Source organism: Mirounga leonina, unplaced genomic scaffold (assembly GCF_011800145.1).
Source record: "Mirounga leonina isolate KUSES-001 unplaced genomic scaffold, KU_Mleo_1.0 Mir_53, whole genome shotgun sequence".
Classification (NCBI taxonomy): Eukaryota; Metazoa; Chordata; class Mammalia; order Carnivora; family Phocidae; genus Mirounga; species Mirounga leonina.
In genome coordinates this window covers 63849765-63872690 of record NW_023270807.1, presented here as the reverse complement: position 1 = coordinate 63872690, position 22926 = coordinate 63849765, and the positions used below count along the sequence as shown (strand labels likewise).

The 22926-nt window shown below is 38.0% G+C and overlaps 1 protein-coding gene and 1 pseudogene across 2 annotated transcripts in view; both read left to right on the top strand.

Annotated features, from left to right (window-relative positions):
* Nucleotides 1-19198, top strand: part of OSTM1 (osteoclastogenesis associated transmembrane protein 1) — a 32374-nt gene extending 13176 nt beyond the window's left edge. The window contains exons 3-6 of one of the 2 annotated variants that reach the window (XM_034991743.1): nt 1691-1788; nt 10317-10484; nt 12674-12839; nt 17166-19198. In XM_034991743.1, the coding sequence (XP_034847634.1) occupies nt 1691-1788; nt 10317-10484; nt 12674-12839; nt 17166-17221 (488 nt within the window). In that variant the 3' untranslated portion in view covers nt 17222-19198. The remainder of the gene's footprint in view (nt 1-1690; nt 1789-10316; nt 10485-12673; nt 12840-17165) is intronic. The other variant, XM_034991744.1, reaches the window with a different exon arrangement.
* Nucleotides 19199-20352: 1154 nt separating this feature from the next.
* LOC118001569 lies at nt 20353-22421 on the top strand (annotated as a pseudogene).
* The last annotated feature ends 505 nt before the right edge of the window (nt 22422-22926 follow it).

Below are 22926 nucleotides of genomic sequence, written 5' to 3'. Positions count from 1 at the left end.
TCTGCATATTTTCCTGCTTCTGCTGGTTCCCAGTGGCTAATATGCCAGGGGCACCTGGGTGGCTCAGTCGGTTAAGCAGCCAACTCTTGATTTTGGCTCAGGTCATGATCTCAGGGTTGTGAGATTGGCCCTGAGTCCAGCATGGAGTCTACCTGAGACTCTCTCTCGCTCTCCCTCCCTCCTTCTGCCTCCCCACCTCCCACCCCCACGCTCTCTCTCAAATAAATAAATCTTTTAAAAAAATAATAGTCTATATGCCAAAGAGGCATATTTTGAGGGGGCTATATTCTAGTACCTTTCACTACCTATTTGATCTATCTCTTATCCATTGAATTCTTTCTGTTTGCATTGCTACCTTTCTCCTTGATAATTGCAATAGCTTCTTATCCTGTCTCCACTCCCAGTTGAGAGAGATCATAGTAGATGTCCCTGAGTGGGTATAATATACAGCCGCCAGTTGAAATTAAGGACAAGAAGGGCACCTGGGTGGCTCAGATGGTTAAGCGTCTGCCTTCGGCTCAGGTCATGATCCCGGGGTCCTGGGATCGAGTCCCACATCGGGCTCCCTGCTCCTTGGGAGCCTGCTTCTCCCTCTGCCTCTCTCTCTCTGTCTCTCATGAATAAATAAATAAAATCTTTAAAAAAAAAAAAAAGAAATTAAGGACAAGAGTAGGGTGGACTAGGTACTAGAGAATAGAAAATATTTGGAATGTTCCTTGTGGAATAATTGGTAGGGTGTCTACAAGGATTGTTTTGTGGCCCTGAGATTAGCATTGGAATTGAGTCCCTTAATTATAACCTTAGAATTTTCTATAATAATGTGCCACAAACAGAATTGGGAGTAGAGAAAGTAACCGGAGGTTGTCCAGGATTAGAGATGTTTTTGAGTATGTGGAATGTAAGGAGGGCAAGGACTCTGAAAGAGTGAGATTGAAATGGCTGACCCCAAGTTTCAGGATATGAAGCCAGGCACTTGCACCTATATCCTAGATGCGTAGAAACCAAGAAGAATGAACTTGAGCTAATGTTAAGCAAGAGTATCAAGTTGCAGAGGAGTATCATTTATTTTAGATTTTAAAAAACATGTAAAATAATTCTTTTTATTTCCAGACTTTACTTAAAGCCCCTCTATCAGTATTTTAGGCAAAATTCTTACCAGCTTGTTTCTTGGTCCCACAACTCAATAGATTTGAAAGAGCAAATTGAAAAAGCTGACCCCGTTAGGTGCAGTAGAAGTGAAGGTGGAAGCGACACAGAACTACTAAATTTGATACAAAAAAGGATCAAAAAGCATATGAATTTAGGTTAAATTAATGTAAGATAAACAGTCTGATGCATAAACAGCACTAAGAGTACCCTTATTAAGTCAGCATTTGGTAGCTGAAGTTCATGATTAAGACTTCGCAGCATATCAAAAATCAATTTAAATCTTATTTGGTGTATTTTCATAAAGAGAGGAGAGTGATTATTTTAAGGTTTTTGTGAAAATGGTTATGATGTAAAAAAATATCTTTTAGGAACTAGAAGGGGTAAGCATGTATTTGGAAAATTCTCTTATGTGGAACACATAATGCTTGTTTGAATAAAGAAATACTATAGTTTGAAACAGAAGATGATTGCTTGAGAAATAAATGACAGTTTATAATTGTTGCTGGAGATACATTAACATACGTTTCTGTTTTTTTGACAGATTGTTTAACGAACAAAAGTGAAGAATTATCAAATAACACACAATACTTCCTCAGTCTGTTTAATCAAACCTTGACCTGCTTTGAGCATAACCTCCAGGTATTTTTTTATGATACTTGAAATTAAAATGCTGCCTTGTACAAAAGCATAATAGATAATTCAACAAATTTTTTTTAGCATTAATTGTTGATATTTATCTGTACACACAATGTAGGAGAGTAAGTAGACCTGGATTTCTGCTAAGTTCTTAATATTACTAGCCTTTAGGAAAATCATCAAAACTTTAGTTGTCTTATTTGTAAGGTGGGAACAGTAAAATCTATCCTGCCTACCTTCAAGTATTTCATAGTGAGGATCCGATGAGATATTGAGGATGAACACAGTAATTTGGGTGTATGATTGTTTACTTAAAACACAATGTTCTTCTATCTGACCGTAATTTATCTTGACTTTGCTTATGCAATAAGGTATTATGTATGCAGTATATGATTCTGTCTACAGGCAGCTTATTCTTTGCCTCAATATTTGTTTAACTATATTTTACCTACTTTATTACTATTATTTTTTTAAAGACTTTATTTATTTATTTGACAGAGCGACAGCAAGAGCAGGAACACAAGCAGGGGAGTGGGAGAGGGAGAAGCAGGCTTCCCGTGGAGTGGGGAGCCCGATGTGGGGCTTGATCCCAGGACCCTGGGATCATGACCTGAGTCGAAGGCAGACGCTTAACAACTGAGCCACCCAGGCGCCCCTATTTTACTTACTTTAAAAGGCACTGTTTAGTAAGGTAACTGAATTACTGTGTAAAAGGTAGCCTTTAAGAAACCTACCCTTGGGGTGTCTGACTGGGTCTGTAGAGCATGTGACTCTTAATCTCAGGGATGTGAATTCAAGCCCCATGTGGGATGTAGAGATTACTTAAAAAATAAAATCTTAAAAAAAAAAAAAAAAGAAACCTATTCTTTTTGGTTTTTGTTCTCTCCACCTCTGACCCTTGAATATTGGTATTAGAACTTTTCTGGTGGTGTGGTGAGGGGTGAGATTGGAACTCTGATAAAATCCTAGATTTAAAACCTGCTTAACAAGTAAGTAATCCCCACAAATAGATGTAAACATGTTTAGTATAAGAATGTATGATTTCGTCTTTAATCAATGTGATGACACAGAATTATGAATTTCCCTGAGAATAATAAGAATTATTAGATAAGCAATTCCCAAGAAATGTTCTGCAAGGTGTAAATACATGGCCCATAAGAAAAGGTTTAGTGTTCTGATAAGGTTGGGAAATGCTTTACTACAGGACTTTAGAATTTTAGTGGACTAATGTATGTTGTAAAACTCCAAATGGTAATTTTTGCATACAAGTCTATTTGACCAGTTACTCTTTGGTGTAAGTGTTCTGATGAATGTTTTAGGGAAATTAACATTTTTCCTGGGATGTTAATTGCAAATATTTTTTCCTAGTTGTTTATTTTTTTTATTGTGCTTTTCTTTTTGTTATGAGGAAAATTTTAATTTTTATATTATCAGATTTATCAAAAACATTTTAACAGCTTGCAGACTTGGTGTCACATTAGAAGGTTTTTCCCACTTTGCAATTATTTTGAAAATTTCTCCTGTGATTTCTTTTAGTAATTTTATGATCTCATTTTCTGCATTTAAACATCTTTTCTCTATTTATTTTGGTGTAAGATGAGAGGCATAGCTCCAACCCTTTCTTCCTGATGAAATGAATTGTAGAAGCAAGTAAAAAAAAACATTCAATCGTTTTAAGATTTTATTACAGTTGCATTACATTTTAGATTCATCATTTGGAAATAATTGATGTGTTTATGATACTGAGCTTTCCTGTCTAGGAATATGGTATATTCTCTTTTTACTGTGGTAAAATAGAATATGAAATTTACCATGTTACCATTTTAAGCGTACAATTCAGTGACATTAAGTACATTTGCATTGTTGTGCAACTATCGCCACCATTCATCTCCAGAAAATTTTCAGACTCAAGCTCTGTATCCATTAAGCAATGATTTCCCATGTCCTCCTCCTCTAGCCCCCAGTAACCACCATTATTCTCTATTTTTTTAATGTCCTCTAGCACAGTCTTACCGATTTATTTAAATTTTGTATAGGTTTTATACATTTCCGACGTTTATTCCAAGGTATTGTATCGCTTTTGGTGCCATTGTGAATGACATCTTTTCTTCCCCCACTACAGATTTTCACTGGTTACTTTCTTTTAAAATGTTTTATTTTGGAATAATTTTAGATTTACAGAAAAGTTGTATAGGTAATGCAGAATTGCTGTATATCGCTGACCTAGTTTTCCCAGATGTTAGCCTATGTTACCATGGTATATTTGTCAAACCTAAGAAATCAACATTGGTAACTGTTAACTAAATGCCAGACTTTATTCTGATTTTACCACTTTTTCCACTAATGTCCTTTTTCTGTTTAAGAATCCATTCCAGGATAACAAGTAACTGGTCACACCTTAAAATTTCTATCATATATGTAGCTACATTCCCTTTCTTATTCCAAATGCTATTTTTTGGGGGGGTTCTTTCTTCCCTTGAGTTTTCTTTAGGCTTGTTAAATGTACTTTCATTTTATTGATCTTTCCAAAAACCTGTGTTTGGTTTTATTTATTTATTTATTTATTAGTTCCTGGGTTTTTTTTTCTTAATGTGTTTGTTTATTCTTTTGCATTTATTAATTCCTCCTATAATCTTTTGATTAATTTTGTCTTTTTTCTAGTTCTTTCAATTGAAGGTTAATTTATTTCCAGCTTTTCTTGTTCAACAATAAAATAATTTTCAGATTGTAAAGTTTATCACTTTGGCCTTTCCAATAATAGATTCTGATAAAAAAGGATTACATTGAGTTTATTTCTAAATTTCCAATTTTAATTTGGTTTGTTCTTTGACTTAAGAGTTCTTTGGAAGATTATTTTTTAATAGGAGTGACATGATTTCTTTTGTTTATTTTTATTAGTACATCTCAAGTTTTATTGAAATTGTGACCAGTAAATGTAGCCTGTCTACATTTTGGAATTTACTGAGATATCTCTGTGATGTAATAATTATTAAAAATGTTTATTTTTTTAAAAGGTTTATTTATTTTAGAGAGCACAAGCAGAAGGGGCAGAGGGAGAGGGAGAGAGAATCTCAAGCCGACTCTGCACTGAGGGTGGAGCCTGACGTGGGGCTTGATCCCAGTACCCTGAGATCATGATCTGAGCCGAGACCAAGGGTCGGACGCTTAACCAGCTGAGCTACCCAGGCTCCCCTGAAGGTTTCATTATATAGGCATGATTGGTTAACTGGTGATTAACTCCGTCTCCAGCTCCTCTTCCCTCCTTAGAGGTCAGAGGTGGGGCTGAAAGTTCCAACCCCCTAATCATGCTTTGGTCTTTCTTGTGACCAGCCTTCATTCTGAAGCTGTATAGGGACACCCAGCCACCAGCCATCTCATTAGCATACAGAGGCACTCTTTTTACTCTGGATATTCCAAAGGCTTTAGGAGCTATGTGCCAGAAGCCAGGGACAAAGACCAAATATCTGTTTCCCATTATACCACACTTAGCCTCCTGCGGTCTGTGACCATTTTTCAGTCTTTCCCTGTTTCTCATGACTGATAATTTTGAGGAATACTAGTCAAATATTTTATAGAATGTCCCTCAATTTGGGTTTGTCTAATGTTTCTCTCATGGTTACACTCGGACCGTGGGTTTTGGGGAAGAACACTAGAGAAGTGAAGTACCTTTCTCATCACATCCTGTCAGAGATACACGCTATCAACATGGTTTATCCCTGATGGTGTTATCCTGATCACCTGGAGAGGGTAGTGCTTGCCAGGTCTCTTTAATGGAAAGTTACCTTTTTCTTCCTCTTTGCATATTCTATTCTTTGGAACCAAGTTACTAAGTATCAGGAATGGGGGTGGGGAAATTAAGCTTTAAGTCCTGGAGGGGTGAGCATTTACTTAAATTATTTAGAAATCTTTCTGTAAGGAAGATTTGCCACTTCTTCCACATTTATTTATTTATATCAATATGGGCTCATGGACATTTATTTCATACCTTGGGCTGTAATTAATTTTTAAAAGTTCTCTCCTGGGGTGCCTGGGTGGCTCAGTAGGTTAAGCGTCTGCCTTCGGCTCAGGTCATGGTCCCAGCGTCCTGGGATCAAGCCCCGCATGGGGCTCCCTGCTCAGTGGAGAGTGTGCTTCTCCCTCTCCCGCTGCTGCTCCCCCTGCTTGTGCTCGCTCTCTCTGTGTGTCAACTAAATAAATAAAATCTTAAAATAAAAGTTCTCTCCTATTTGCTGAATGAATTCTTTTTCATTAGGACATTTACTCTGCTGTCTCTTAATCTGTTTTCCCTTTGAATCATTTTACTTGCTTGTTTTTTTTTCTTGTTTATTTTGTTTTCTTTTTATGTCCGTCGTTAGCCTCATCTTTATTTATTTATTTATTTATTTATTTTTAAGGATTTTATTTGAGAAAGTGAGAGCAAGAGAGAGCATGAATGGGGAGAGAGGCAGAGGGAGAGGGAGAAGCAGACTCCCCACCAAGCAGGGAGCCCAATGTGGGGCTCCATCCCAGGACCCTGAGGTCATGACCTGAGCTGAAGGCAGATGCTTAACTGACTGAGCCACCCAGGCGCCCCTCATCTTACTTTCTTATGTGCTTATGTGGTCAATGTAATAGGATGATTATACCAGGTTGGGAGAGCTGGAAGCAATCTCCCTCTTTCTCCATATAGAGTTTGGTTTCTGTAGCTTGGCTTTCAGAAGTTCCCTTAAGCAGGCACTATGCACTCACTTCAACAAATGTTTGTTGGGTGCTGATTATGTGCACGGAGGCAGTGTTCTGGGCACTGAGGATAGAGCAGTAAAGAAGACAGGTAAGATTTCTGTTCTTATGAACTATATCCTAGTAGGGGTAAGATTAATAACAAAGAAATGAAGTAATTAAGAGTCATGAGTCCTGGAAAAGGAGTGTAGTGTACTACTTTAGATAGGGTGGGCAGGGAGTACCTCCGAGCAGGTGAATTTTGAGATGATCTAAAGTTTGAGATAGTCAGCCATTGGAATAATGTTTTCCTTAGAAGCAAGGATAAAGGCTGTGGGGGAGAGAATAAGCTTGGTATGTGCAAGGAATAGGAAGAAGGCCTGTTTGGCTAGAGCACAGTGAGCACATGTGAATGAGATATGGGGAGATAGGCAGAGGCCAAATCATGTAGAGCTGTGCAGAACAAAGGAAGAAATATGGATTGAATTTTAAGCACAAGGGGAAGCCATTTAAATCAGGAATGTGACATGATATGAGTTGCATGTTAAAATAGCATTCTGGCTGCCCTGGAGAAACTCAGTTGAACCTAGGCAAGAATGGAAAGAAGGAACCTAATTAAGAGGCTGTCACAGGAGAGAGATGGTGTGGACTGGGATACTGACTGCAGTGTTGGAGAAACAGATCAGTTCAGGCTATATTTTGGAAGTATATCTAAGAGGACTTCCTGATAGATTGGGTAATTCCTGAGAGTGGTGGAGGCTGATCAGAAAAGGAAGAAGAACCAGGGTTATCCTAGGCTTTTGGCTCTGAGTAGCTGAGAGGATGATGGGGCTACAGGAAAGACTGGTTGTAAGGGATTGGGGATTAAGAATTCTGTTTTGAACAAGTTAATATAAAATAGCTATTAAGTATCTAAATTGAAATGTCAGATAGTGTTATAAATGAAACTGGAGCTCAGGGGAGAAGTGTGAGCTGGAGAGAGAGATTTGAGAATCATCAGATCAGGTACAGATGATATTTAAAGCCATGAGACCGAATGTGAGTGAGTAAAGGTATAATGATAATAAAGAAGCCCCAAAGACGGAGTCCTGGGGATATCCAGTGTTTTGTAGGTAGTATGTGTGTGTGTGTGTGTGTGTGTGTTTGAGGGGGGAACAGAGCCAGCTAAATTGATAGTGGTGTACCTGGGATGCAGGGGTGCAGGAGCACCTCACCTGGCTCAGAGGGGTCCCAAACAAATCAGGTTTGGCCAACTCACTGCTGACAAAATCCAGAGGCAGAGAAATGAATGGTGGTGAAACAAGAAAGGAAGGCCAACACTGGGAAGATGGGGCTCTAGCCTCTCAAAGACTGTCTCCAAAGTGCCAAAACTACTTCCAGGTTTATATAAGGAAAACGTGGGGCAAAGGTTTTGGGCGGATACCTGCAGGTAGTCTTTGAAGGTCAAATGGATCATTGTCATGGAATCAATCTGGGTGGGGTCTTAAGGCTCAGGGCAGTCCTTATTGCTTCAGGGGGTACTTTTGGTTCCCGTTAGGGGATGCTCTGCCTTCAGGGTTTTTCCACTTGAGCCAAGAGACAAACAGGAAAGAAAAACCCAACTAAAAAGTTGGGAGTCAAAAGGGAGGCAGCTGAAGTCCTCTTTCAATGGTAGCAATGAAATTGGTGACATGGGCTGTGGCAGTGGCTCCACGCTCAGTGACTGGGCTGGGTTGTGGGTTTAAATTCCAGACCAGATCCATTTGGGGTAGTAAGTATTTGCAGATGGCTTCTCTGGAAACCTGTACTGTCTTGGCGGCTGTGGAAAGACTTTTGTGGATGGATCTGCTGGAAAGGTAGGGCTATCATTCTAGCCTATTGCATCTCTAGAGGACAGTGGGTGGGTGCAGAGGATAGAGGTTCGAAGAGACTGTGGTTCTGGTCAGTTTCTCTGGGACTGGTATTGTAGCTTGCATTATAATTCAACCTTCCTGTGATAAGACTACGTGTCACACCTTTATATTTTAGGTGCTATTCAAGTGCCTGGATTTACCTTTCTTTTCTTGAATCTCTTCCGGTAAAGAAGTCAGGACGCAAGGCACGTGCTGTTTCATCCTCTTCCCAGAATCCTACTTCCTCATTCCTTTTAAACACTGCAAAGCTTTTTATCTTTTGGCTATGCCAGTCAGGCCCTATGTTGATGGAGATTTTTGTTTGGTTCAGTATTTTACTATTACAAACATGTCTTTTTTCATATAACTTGGAGTATTTGTATGACTTTACCTGTCTGGTAGATTCCTAGAAATGAAATTACTCTGTCAAAAGATATGTGCATTTTAAATTTTCGTATCAATGGTTAAATTACATTCCCCCATCAAGGTTCTGTGCTCAATGTTTGATTGAACACATTTAGCTAGATGCACCATTGTTCTGTGAAAAACAGACCATGTGCTATTTCTTGTGGCAGAACTAAGGAGACTTAGTTTCTCTGTCAAATAGATGGTGAGGGTAACATTGTGGGAGCTACATCTGTTTAATTCCTTTAATTTTTCCTTTTCTTTTTCATTCAAATATTCAGTTAATCCCGTTTCTTTAGGCTATAAGGTAAAGAATAAGGGGAATAGAAAGCAAGAATGTGAACTGACTGGTTAGCAAACTTGTTCTTGAAAAGACAAATGTCAGTCCGGGAAGTGGAAAAGGTTGAGATTCAGTAATATAATATCTTATATCCACTGCCTTCATGTTAGGTCATATAATTCTTTGGCATTAGTCCCTTTTTGTTGACTAGAGAGGCCTGGATTATAAACCTTGGGATAAGAGGGTGGAGTGGGGATGTAAATTTGGTGCCTTTTCCTTCCCCTTTAATAAAGTCCCTTCTGTCTCAATAAGGCAGACTTCAGTGTTGAAGTCAGCCCAGGCAAGGGCATGTTTTATTTTTCTGTGAGAGTAGGATAGATAAGAGCAGACATATAAATGACCAGATGATTTAGGAAATTTTTGGTATTTAGGCTTTAGTAATTTGGTGTCTGAGCTATTGTTCTCCGTTACCGGTGGCTAGTACGGTGGCTTGCTTGCTTCCTTCCTTCCTTCCTTCCCTCCCTCCCTCCCTCCCTCTTTCCCTCCCTCCCTCCCTCCTTCTTTCCTTCCTTCCTTCCTTCCTTCCTTCCTTCCTTCCTTCCTTCCTTCCTTTTTAAGATTTTATTTATTTTAGGGGTGCCTGGGTGGCTCAGTCATTGGGCGTCTGCCTTTGGCGTGGGTCATGGTCCCAGGATCCTGGAATCGAGCCCCGCATCAGCCTCCCTGCTCGAGGGGTGGCCTGCTTCTCCCTCTCCCACTCCCTCTGCTTGTGTTCCCTCTCTCGCTGTGTCTCTCTCTGTCAAATAAATAAATAAAATCTTAAAAAAAAAAAAAGATTTTATTATTTTAGAGAGAAAGAGAGACAGCACGAGCGGGAGGGCAAGAGGGAGAGAGAGAATCTCAAGCAGGCTCTGCGCGGAGCCTGCCACAGGGCTTGATCCCAGGACCCTGAAATCATGACCTGAGCCAAAGCCAAGAGTCAGATGCTTAACTGACTGTGCCACCCAGGCACCCCTGGTTTTTGCTGTATGCTTGCTTTTCATACCAGGTCTTTTATGTGCATTTCATACCATAAAATGCACATAAGACCTATAATACAAGTCGTGGTAGCAATATATTATAGATGATAAAACTGAAGCTCAGAGTGATTTACTAACCTGTCTAACATCACCGCTTAGCACGTTAACGTGCTGTATTGTTTCTGTCCTCTAGGAGGTCAAATAGCTTATGTTAAAGAGATGTAATGTTTTATTGTATGTATTACATGTGCCTTTTAGGGGAATATTCACAGTCTTCTGCAGTTAAGGAATTATTCAGAAGTTTGTAAAAACTGTCGTGAAGCATACAAAACTCTGAGTAGTTTGTACAATGAAATGCAAAAAATGAATGAACTTGAGAATAAGGCTGAATCTGGAACACATTTATGCATTGATGTGGAAGATGCAGTAAGTAATTTACTTCTTTTTTTTTTATTATGTTAAGTAATTTACTTCTGATATGATATGTATTTTGCAGTGTTCTTGATTGTGCCTTTAGTATCATTATCCCCTTTAGAGGTATATTGGAATCCGTGTATGTTGTCTTCAACTAGAAATAACTGGTTATAAGTAGTAAAGTTTTAGAATACCCGGGTCTGTCAAACTAAAATGGACACTAATCAAGTACTTCATAAATGAGTTGATAATTTGGTACATTTGTTCTTTTAAGTTTGATGATAAGTGCCCTTTTCAGAGCCATTGGTGTTATATGTTTACATTTCAGTTTCTTGTGCACTTGTTCCAGATTAAAGAAGTCTCTGGTTTGCTATCATGTGTTTCTGAAACCATTTCTTAATTACTTCCTATCCCATTGCTTTTATTCTTTATTATCATCTGAAACTTTTAATTTACTTTTTTATAGTCTGTCACCCCTCACTAAAATAGAAGCTACATGAAGACAAGGACCTCATGTCCTTGTCCTAAATACTGTTCAGTATTTAGAAAAGTGCCTAGCATATAGTGGGCCTATTAGCAATGTGTATTGATTGAATGGTCAACAAAAAAGCCTTTTCCTCCATTGTATAGGTTGCCTTCACATGGGACACCACTAGATGGCGATCATGCCTTTTTATGGGACTATGGTGCCTGAGTTTTGAGGCCTCAAAGGAAATAGGAATTATTGGCTCAAAGAGAGCTTAAGGTCCAAATTGATAAACCTAATGGTTGAGAATGATGAATATGAATAACAGCTCAGAGTGAACTATAGTGTATCACTAATATTCGACATGGTAAAAACACTTATTATCAAACTTAAAATGGGTGCACCATAGGGATTTTTGGTTTTTTACTGCTCTAATGTCTGGATTAGTACCTGGCTTCCAATAGGCTCTCAATAAATACTACATATATATTTTAAGACTAATAGTCTATTTCATAATTTTTAAAATAAAGAAAAATGAATGTTGATTCTCTGACGTAAGTTGGACTACACAGGAAATCAACATGACCACCTGCTTTAGAACATCCTTCTTATAATAAGCAAAACTTAGCAGTAAACATACAAAGCACCACTTGCAAACCAAATCTCAAACAAAATTCAGGCAAGAACATTTTTCTACATTAAATTTGATAGTTTCCTTATATCACTTAGCATGTTTGATAGAAACCATGAGCTCAATGAAAATGAGGTTTTGCTGCCCCCAGATGTCTGTTTTTAATGTATGCTGCTAAATAAGATATTATCTTATAAAGTTTGTATGACTCATTAGATATTATGTACTTAAAAATTGTTTGCCATGTGAATCTTTCATAATATCTTAGGTAATGTATTAAACATTTCATAGATATCATCTCTTGAAGAGAAGCTGTATTTAGTTGATATTTTTATTTCCATCCTAAAAATATTGCAACAAGCTCAGTGAGATTACATATGTAACATAAGAAAAAAATTTTTGCTTGTTTTTGTGAGCCTCCTCCCCCCAGTTTTACTGGGGTATAATTGACAAATAAAATTGTAATATATTTAAAGTGTACAGTGTGATAATTTGATACACACACACATTGTGAAAGGGTTCCCACAGTCGAGTTAATTAACACACCCATCACCTCACATAATTACCCTTTCAGTCTTTTTTAATGAATGAAGCATGGTCGAACAATATTCATATGATACAGGTTCTCTGTTTGAGATCTAGGAAAGGTTGACATTCCTTGGATGGTGTTATGAATTTAGAATATGAAATTTCTGTATGGATATAAACTTATATAATGACTGTGAACCAGCTAATTTAAGAAATTGTCTTCAGGGGCGCCTGGGTGGCTCAGTCGTTAAGCGTCTGCCTTCGGCTCAGGTCATGGTCCCAGGGTCCTGGGATCGAGCCCCACATCGGGCTCCCTGCTCGGCAGGAAGCCTGCTTCTCCCTCTCCCACTCCCGCTGCTTGTGTTCCCTCTCTCGCTGTATCTCTCTCTGTCAAATAAATAAAAAATCTTTAAAAAAAAAAAAAAAAAAGAAATTGTCTTCAACTATCAATAGATTTTTTTAGGGATGTATGTTTAGTCTAAATTCTGGATGCCTGTTATGTTATTAATAAAACAATTATATGAATTGAAGACAAATTAAATATAAAATAAAATAATTTTATTTGTTTTGTTCCAGATGAACATTACTCGAAAACTTTGGAGTCGAACTTTCAATTGTTCGGTCCCTTGCAGTGACACAGTGCCTGTCATTGCTGTTTCTGTGTTCATTCTCTTTCTACCTGTTGTCTTTTACCTTAGTAGCTTTCTTCATTCGGAGCAAAAGAAACGCAAACTCATTCTACGTAAGTTCCTTTTTACAACTTTATTTAGCTAACACCTGTATTTTAAACACTTACGCCTGTTTTAGAAATGATGTATACTCTGAAAACTCAAACCGTATTAAGCTAAAACAGCTCTTTTCTTCAAATTTTAGTTACACTTACTAATGGAAGAGATGTGTAAGAAGTTTATAGATAACATATACATTATCATCAAAAGTCAACACACGGTATCTTCTGGATATTTTAATTGAGAAAGCTTGGAGTAAGGCTGGCAGCAACAGAAGAATAGCAATAAAGGTTTTGCAGGCTTGAAATGGCCATAGTAGGGAGAGGTAGACAGCTCTTAGGCCCATCAAAGCCATCGCAGAGCCACCTAGAAAGCCATCTAAAAGGCAGAAACTATGGTGAGCACACAGATGATTTATGAACAAATTGGAATCATAGTTGCAAGATCATTACTTGACATACAGCATGTGCTGAATACCTATTCCCCATCAAATAGGGCAGAGCAGAAAAAGCACGAACTAGAAAATCCCATCTAGCTGAAGAAGAGTGGCTTCTAAGTGTCATGGTTTCTTATTATCAGAATGAAGATATGGGCTTATCCCTTAGTAATTTTAATTTTTAAAATAGAGAAAGTCTTTTGTAGAAAAAGTTAGGCTTTTTTTTTCCTCTTAAATATTATTCCTAGTCTAGGAACCTATGAAATAAAGATTCTTTACCTTATAAATTTCTTTCTTTCTTTTTTTTTTTTTTTAAGATTTTACCTATTTTAGAGAGCACTAGCGGGGTTGGGACGGGAGTAGGGGGAGGGTCAGAGGGAGAGGGAGAGAGAATCTCAAGCAGACTCTGCACTGACATGGGGCTCCATATCACAACCCTGAGATCATGACCTGAGCCAAAATCAAGAATTGGACACTTAACCGGCTAAGCCACCCAGGCACCCCCCTTATAAATTTCTTTCTAGCCTTTTTTTTCATAGTTTATTTAACCTCACTTCTAATACATCTAATTAAAAAAAGGTTACTTGCAGATCAGTTTGAACTGAATTTGTAATGTTTTGTCACCTTGAAAAGCTAGCTAATAGAGGGGAGAGTCTTTAATATGAGGGTATTTAGTAAAGCTTTTCAGAGATTGCTAGCATTCTGTAAAACAGGTAATAACTCAGTCCTAAAAGCACTCATCTAGAATAATAACAAAGTACTGCAGGGACCTCACTATTGAGAAACTTTGTTTTTCAGGACTTGGTGTACTTTTAAAGTTTAGCATCTTATTTATCTTGCAAATAATTTAACTCTGTGGAAGATATTTACTGCTTCTGATCGGGGTTTTTGTATGTTTGTTTTCTAAATCACTACCCTCCATCTGTTTGTACAAGCCACAAACCTTGTTATCTTTAATTTCTTAATTATTTTCTTTTTTTATTTCCCCATTCCCATATTCTCTCCCCCACCCCTTTTCACTCCATCAGCGAGTACTGATAGCCCTACTTCCAAAAATGTATCTTAAATTATCTTTTCTCTATCTCCATTGATAATACTCTTCCCTAAGCCATCCCATCTCTTATCCTCCCATGCAGGAGTCCCTTAACTGGTGTCCCTGCTTCCATTTTTTTGACCCACTACAATCCATTCTCCATATAGTGGCTAGAGTAATTTTTTTTTTTAAGATTTTATTTATTTATTTCGACAGAGACAGTGAGAAAGGGAACACAAGCAGGGGGAGTGGGAGAGGGAGAAGTAGGCTTCCTGCGGATCAGGGAGCCCAATGTGGGGCTCTATCCCAGGACCCTGGGATCATGACCTGAGCCGAAGGCAGACACTTAACGACTGAGCCATCCAGGTGCCCCTAGGGTAATTTTTAAAACACAAATCTTACTATGCTTTTCTCCCACTTGAAACCCTCATGTGTTCCTGTTGCATCTAGAATAAAATTGAAACTTATTTCTAAGCTATGTGTGACCTGGCCCCCCATCTACCTTTCTAAACTCACTGTACCCTCTCCTTTCTTTGTTCATGATGCTGTATGTAGGCAGCCTGGCCTTCTTCCTGCTCCTCTCAAACCCAGACTCATTCACACTGCCCCTTTCCCAAAGCTCTTGTACTGGCCCTCCCTACTTTCCTTGACTGGCTCCTTGACATCCAGGTCTTAGGTCAAAGATTACTTACTCAAAGTTACCTTTTATGACCCCCATCCTAAGAATACATCCTTCTTTTAATTCTCCTATATCTATCATCTTTCTTTAATGGTACTTAATCACTTTTTAAGTTAACTTTTTCATTTATTTTCTACCTTATTTGTTTGTCTCTCCTTATTTATCTCTTACAGTTGATTCAGCTGTAAGCTCTATCAGAACAAAGATTTTGTTTATCTTGTTCATCACTGTATCACCAGCATCTAGAAAGTACCAGGCCTATAGTAGGTGCTCAAAAATATTCGTTAAATAAAAGAACATTATATTTAATGGTAGCATTTCCTAGAGTGTGTTCCTTAAAATACTAGTCCTGTGAAATTCCTTTTTATGATCTTTATAATGTACCTGAATATAAATTAAAGGCTCTAAGATTACATTCCCAAAACTTGACAATAGAACTTTTGCATAATACCTATTAATGTTTCCTGGAAGCATTGTTTATGAATTGATTTATGAATTTAAGAAAATGCTGGTGTAAGCAAACAGTTCTTGTGCTGTTACCTCATGGACATTGTTACTTACTTTTCTTTATGCCACAATTTTATATGCCCCCATACGTTAAGTCCTATGGTAGCAATTAGGGATTAAAACAAGGAACAAGGCACAATATATGTCCTCAAAGAACACACTGACCATAATCCAGTTACTACAACAAATGTAGTAGAGGCATACAGTGTGGTTGGACCACAGAGAAAAAAGACTAACTCTGCATTAGGGATGTTGGAATTCATCATTAGATGATGATCTCTTGGGTAGAATTGTATTTTTTTTTTTTTTTAAGATTTTATTTATTTGACAGAGAGAGAGCGAGAGCAGGAACACAAGCAGGGGGAGTGGGAGAGGGAGAAGCAGGCTTCCTGCCGAGCAGGGAGCCCGATGTGGGACTCGATCCCAGGACCCTGGGATCATGACCTGAGCTGAAGGCAGACGCTTAACGACTGAGCCACCCAGGCGCCCTAGAATTGTATTTTTTATTTATTTTTATTTTTTTAGTATCCTCTGGGGTAGAATTTTGAAGGATGTAGGGATTTATCAGAGAATAAGGAAGCAAGGAAGTTGTAAGTATATGCACTCATTGGTATTGCCACCTGTTTAGTTTAATAAATTTGGTAATTAGTAAGAAACTAGATTACTTCTAATGGTTTTAAACAGCATAATAATAATAAAAAAGCTCTCTTGATTTAGTTTGCCTTCCACATCCACAGAAAGCTTAAGAGTAAACTTCTAGCTTAGACTGTTTTTTAGGTTAAGTTGCCTTTTAGTTTAGTTGAAGCAATACACTGGTCCAGAAAGTCATGTTGTCCTCTTGCACTTAGAGTGAAAACCAGCGGAGACTGGTTTTCATCCTTGAGCAGCACATACCAGAATTGTCTGCAGAGCTTTAAATCAAAACAGAAAAGCAGATGCCTGGGTCCCTTTGCAGACTTTCTAAATCACAACCTCTACTCTCATGTTGAAAACCTCTAAAGTAGAGAGATTCCTAGTTAGCCAATGTAAGATACTTTTACTATGCCACAGTTGTTTTTCATTTCTGGAACATGAGAAACATTCATGTTTAACTATAAGCACAAACATTACCAAGTGAAATAGCATGATTTTCTTGACTAACCCTAATGACTCAGTTCCATTAGCATCATAATCAAAATTGATTGTACATATTTTAACACCCATATATATTTGTGTGTCTGTGCATGTGTGTGTAATACAACTCACTTTTCTTTGTAAGCCATTTAAATTTTTTTCAACTTTTTTTGACAGTTTTTTGACATTATAGAATTATTTTAAGAGAAATCTAGATTTGGATTTCTAACTTAGACTTTTAAATATATCATTTTATTATTGTACCTTATAGCACTTCCATTTTTTAAGTACTCTTACATTACATAATTGAGATTATGATGTTCAAGATGATATAAATTATGCCTGTTTTATTTGGTGCTGCTTCTAACAAAGTCATGTGGGGCTTCAAGCAAAGCTATGTTTTTTGAGGTTGGTAGAAGAAAATAGGCGTAGGTTTTAATTCTTAGAAGATTGAATCTATTCTGATTCAAACAGAGTTAATAAATACTATAGTTTACATAAAAATAATGAATGAAAGAATGAATAATGTTTAGAGAATTCAAGTTAAAATGTAATACTTTTGATTTATCTAGCCAAACGTCTCAAGTCCAGCACCAGCTTTGCAAACATTCAAGAAAATTCAAACTGAAATCTACAAAACGGAGAATTAACATCATATTCCATGGATGAGTGGTGGAAGATACAGCTTGGTCCAAAAGAGGATGAACTGATTCGACAACTCAAGTTCCCTAAGAAATGCAAGGACTTCAGATTTATTTTTAAATACGAATTTTCCATTTTTCTTTCCTTTCCATCCTTTTTTTAAGGGTTTGGGTATTTTTAATTTCTAGGCCTAGCAATGTCATCTATTTTAAAGTGTGTTTGTTATAATAACAAAAGATGCGAGAACAATCTTTGTTTTATTTTGTAGGCATATTATTCCTGTTTGAGACTCCTGGTATCTCCTTATTAATGTAGTACTTAAGTAGCAAAGTTTTTGAAGACTAACATTTAAAAATTAATCAGTTATGGCAAAGACTTTGGAAAAAGAAATACACTTGCCAAAAGTAGCCGGTCCGAAGATTAATTTAAATTCGCCATTGCAGTATTACTGTTACATATATATTTAATATGTCACACATTACAAATAATATGTGATTCAATCTTTAGGTCCCTTAAAGTCATTTTTGAAACCACTAATTATAAACTTCCCTAGCAATTTTTAGAAGCAGGAAGGCACATTACATTTATCTTTGTAAAAAGATTTGTGGTAACTGATTTCTTACTTAACTTTTATAAATATATTTTGCACCTTATTTTTGCCTTTATTTCATAAGTAATTTGAAATCACTGGACTGCTGTATTATATTCAGGGCAAGATGGATTCTTTTTCTACCAGGGATTTGCATTGTGAATTACATTAAGTTATTTGGCAATTTATAATTTATTACTACTTTAAATCAAACATAGCATTATCACAATACATTTAAGTTGTGATTTTTTTTAAAATGAAGATTCTCTTGGGTTATATGGAGATTTTTGGAGGGGAGAGAAAGGAGAGGTGAAAAAAACTGAAGGCCCAGAAAATAGCTAGGGAAGGACCTGAGGGGATGCTCACTATAAGACTGTTGAATGGTTCATGTTGAGGGCATGAGTGAAGATGAGAGTCTGATGCAGAAAGCAGTTAGGTTAAGATGCTTATTTTTTTCTAAATTATTTAAACAGATAAACGTGATACGATGGAAATGAAGTCAGATATTTCACTATCAGAAAGCAAATTCTATTTTGGAATGTTTATGTCAACTTTTTTTTAAAAAAGCTGCATTTCAGAATTGGGCATAGCTTTTTTTCCTCAGGTTTTTAGTGTTAGGTATTTCATTTGTTAATTCCTTCTTGCTCTCTGGGTGAAAATAGGCTTTGTTTTAAATGTTGAGAGTATGAGAAATAAGGGTTAGGTTAAATAGTACAAGAATTTTAATCCCTTTGTATGCTATAAAATGCTCTGTAATGAGACAAGAAAGTGTTTTTAATTTTTTTAGATGTTTACCGTATATGCAGAGTGAGCAAGAAGGCTCATCTTTGGATATGTAACGTATCCGCAAACTGTTACAGTTTTTCTAGTCTGCTGTGATCCCTTTAAAATGTGCTGGGGTTTATTCCACGGTCACTCTTCATGCTGCTCATACTAATAGCACTGTCTTGATTTGAAGCATAGAGTTGAGGGCCATTGAAAGCAATCTTTCACTAATGCAGATAAAACCAGTTTATATGTGCAGAGTTACAAAGTGGCGTATTTGAATAAGTAGTGACTCTTTGATCACCTTTCAATGTTACATATTTCTAAAAACCATTGCTTTTGGATATGATTGCTAATAAGCCCTTTAAAAGAGAAAAAACAACCTTGACTATTTTTCTGGTTGAGTCATTGCCTTTAGAAGTAGCATCAGCAATAGATTTCAAAAATAAGTATTAAGCGTTACACTAAAGTGTATAAATACTTCATTTTTTAGTCATATTGAAAAATTCTTTGCCTAGTTTTAAATTCTGAGACACATAGCATATGTGTGTGCATTAGATCATCTTTAGCTTTTTGACACTTTGAAATAAAGAAAGTAATTTAAGGAAATTGCAGTGCCATATTTGTTTTTGTTTTTTGCTTTGTTTTGTTTTGAAAGAGAGAGAGAGACAGAGAGCAAGTGGGGGGAGGGGCAGAGGAGGAGGGAGAGAGAGAGAATCCTAAGCAGGCTCCATGCTCAGCACGGAGCCCAATGCAAGGCATGATCTCACAACCCCGAGATCATGACCTGAGCCAAAAATCAAGAGTTGGATGCTTAACTGACTGAGCCACCCGGATGTCCCAAGCCATATTTGATTTTTAAATGCATTTTTAAAACTTATGAGTTTCTGAGAGGTCTGCTATAATTCTTGTATTTGTTCTAATACATGTAATGTTTTTGTTGTTTTTTGGCTACCTTTGAGATTTCCTCTTAATTTTTGATTTTCAGCAGTTTTGTTTTTTTTTTTAATTTTATTTATTTATTTGAGACAGAGAGAATGAGAGACAGAGAGCATGAGAGGGAGGAGGGTCAGAGGGAGAAGCAGACTCCCTGCCGAGCAGGGAGCCCGATGCGGGACTCGATCCAGGACTCCAGGATCATGACCTGAGCTGAAGGCAGTCGCTTAACCAACTGAGCCACCCAGGCGCCCGATTTTCAGCAGTTTTATTATGATGTGTGTAGGTATATTTTTCTTTGTATTCTCCTTGGGATTCTCTGAGCCTCTTGGATCTTTTTGTTGTCTTTTATTAATTTTGGAAAATTCTCAGCCATTCTACTATCAAATATACTTCTGCCCTCTTCTCTCTCATCTCCTTCTGGGATTCCAATTCGATTTGTTAGGTGATGTGATACTGTCCCACAGCTATTGGATGCACTCTTCTGTTATATTTTACTCTGACTTTTTCTTTGAATTTCAGTTTAGATCATTCCTTTTTTTTTTTTTTTAAGATTTTATTTATTTGAGAGAGAGAGAGAATGAACAAGGGGAGGGGCAGAGGGAGAGGGAAAGAATCTCAAGCAGACTCCCTGCTGAGTACAAAGCCCAACATGGGGCTCAGTTTCACAACTCTGAGATCATGACCTGAGCTGAAGTCAAGAGGCAGTTGCTCAACTGACTGAGCCACCCAGGCACCCCAGTATTTTGTTTGTTTTTAAAGATTTATTTATTTGAGAGAGAGAAAGAGCACAAGTGCAAGTGGGAGGGAGAGAATCCTCAAGCAGACTCCCTACTGAGCGTGAAGCCTGACATAGGGCTTGATCCCAGGACCCTGAGATCATAATCTGAGCCAAAACCAAGAGCTGGCTGCTCAACCAACTGAGCCACCCAGGTGCGCCAGATCCTTTAGTATTTTATTCACAGTTATTTTGAAGTTCCTGTTGGGTAGTATCAGTATCTGGGCCATCTCTGGATCTAGTTCTGTTGACTACTTTATCTCTTGACAATATTATTGTCATTTTCTTCTTGATTTTTAATTTGTCTTACAATTTTTGATTAAATGCCAGACATTGCATGGAAAAGAACAGTAGAAACTGGGATAAAATAGTATTCATACCTGCAAATGGGCAAACCTTTCTATCAGGCTATTAGTATGGAGCAAACTGAATATCTCCTACCAGTAGTTCATCTGGGTTTGGGTTTTATTGTTAATATCATTACCTTCAGCATATTATAGGTTTCAAATTCCTCCAGTGGTGGACTGCTGCTACTTTGTGTTTGGTGTGTGGCCTGAAATGCCAGAGAGTTTTTCTCAGTGTTCCTAGTTCACCTTCAGCTTTCAGCAGACTGTGCATACCTGTGCAACAAATGGGATCTCTCTCCATGGTCCTGTCCCTCCCTCTGCTGTAGAGTTCTGTTGCTGGTTTCTTTGTGCAAGGCTTATAGTTGGGGCAGGCAGTCTCATGCAAGTTCTGGGCTCTTGAGTTTTAGGGTGGGCCTCCCTCTCCCCATGGCAATTAGACTCTGCATTGTAATGGGGTGAGGTCTTAAATGGGAGTGAGTTTTCTGTCCCTCTCTCACTGGTAGCAGACCTCTGCTTTGTATCAGTGAAGGATCCTGGGGACAGGTGTGTTTCCTGCCTTCCTGCAGCATCTGATGGCTTTTGCTTCAACTCCTCCTCTACCACAGTCAACCTTTTCTTGGGACTAGGGGACAGGAATGTTTTGTACCCCTCCTCTAGTGGCAGATGGCTTTTTCTTTGTATGGAAGGTGGACATGGGTTTCATGCCTCTCTCCCAGTGGTAGCTGGTTGTCATCTGCTCATCTCACCAAAAGGAGGCTCTTTCAATTCTCCTGATTTGCCCGCAGTCTTTCTTTCACCCAGGGAGGCCTATGGAAAAGTGCTGGCAAATGGGGCAGACGCCTTGTATCCATGGCCCCCAGAGATTCTAAATTGTCATATTAGCCCACACTTGGTCTTTAAGCTTTTGTTAACATTTCAGGTTTTTTTTCCTCTTACTTTTTTGGCTGCTACTCTTCCTCCTGTACTCTGAACAAAGCAAAACAGTTTATAGGAGCAGTGCTTATGTCTTTCTATATCCTAAGTGGGACTAGAACTCACTGACTGCTTCTGTGTTGTCAACTCTTAAATTTTTACTTGACAGCAAATTGCTCAGTAGTTTGTTGAATACATTCAAAGAGGTAAAATAGGCAGTGAAGGCCTTAGCAAGTTGACTGGAATTGTGGCGATTGGAGGTCCCAGTACACTGCAATCATGTCTACTATGTCCTATAATGGAGGTGTCATCATGGCCATGAATGGGAAGAACTGTGTGACCATTGCTGCCAACAGGCGCTTTGGGAGCCAGTCCAAGGTGGTGACCACAGACTTCCAGAAGATCTTTCCCATGGGTGATTGGCTGTACATAGGCCTGGCTGGGCTCACCACCGATGTCCAGACTGTTGCCCAGCACAAGTTCCAGCTGAACCTGTATGAGCTGAAAGAAGGTCGGCAGATCAAGCCTTATACCCTAATGAGCATGGTGGCCAACCTCTTGTATGAGAAATGGTTTGTCCTCTACCACACAGAGCCAGTCATCACTGGGTTGGACCTGAAGACCCTTAAGCCCCTCATTTGCTCTCTAGACCTTATTTGGTGCCTGCTCCAAATAAATGTATGGGGTGTGCAAGTCCTTCTCGGGGCCTGACATGGATCCAGAACACCCGTTTGAAACCATACCGCAAACCATGCTGAATGCTGTGGATTAGGATGCACTGTCAGGCATGGGAGTCATTGTCCACATCATTGAGAAGGACAGAATTATCACCAGGACACTGAGGGCCTGAATGGAATAACCTGTTCTCAGAGCCTACTTTTTTTTTTTAATAAAATAGTTTTGTTTTCTAAAACAAAACAAAAGGTAAAGAGGTAAAACAAAAAACAAGATTGACAATTATGAAAGCCATAAAAAGGAACCAAATCCCAAATAAAAAAAATATGGTAGCTGAAATTAACTCAGTGGAAGGGTTTTATGGCAAATAAGACATAGTTAAAGAGTTAATTCAAAATATGTTAAGAAGAATATCTCCAGAAGGAAACGTGGAAAGAAAAAATTTTGGAACTACAGATTGGGTAGGGGATGGGTAAGAGGTATAGAGGATGCATTAAGAAGATTTAATGTAAATGTAGTTAGAGTCCCTAAAGCAAAGGAGAAAGAAAATGGGATGGAGGCAATTTTTGAAAAGATTAATAGCTGAGAATTTTCAAAACTGGTGAAAAATGTTGTCACAAATTAAGAAGTCTAAGCAGAATTTAAAACAAACCAAAAGACCTAGTCACATTCAAAGCAGATGAAAACCA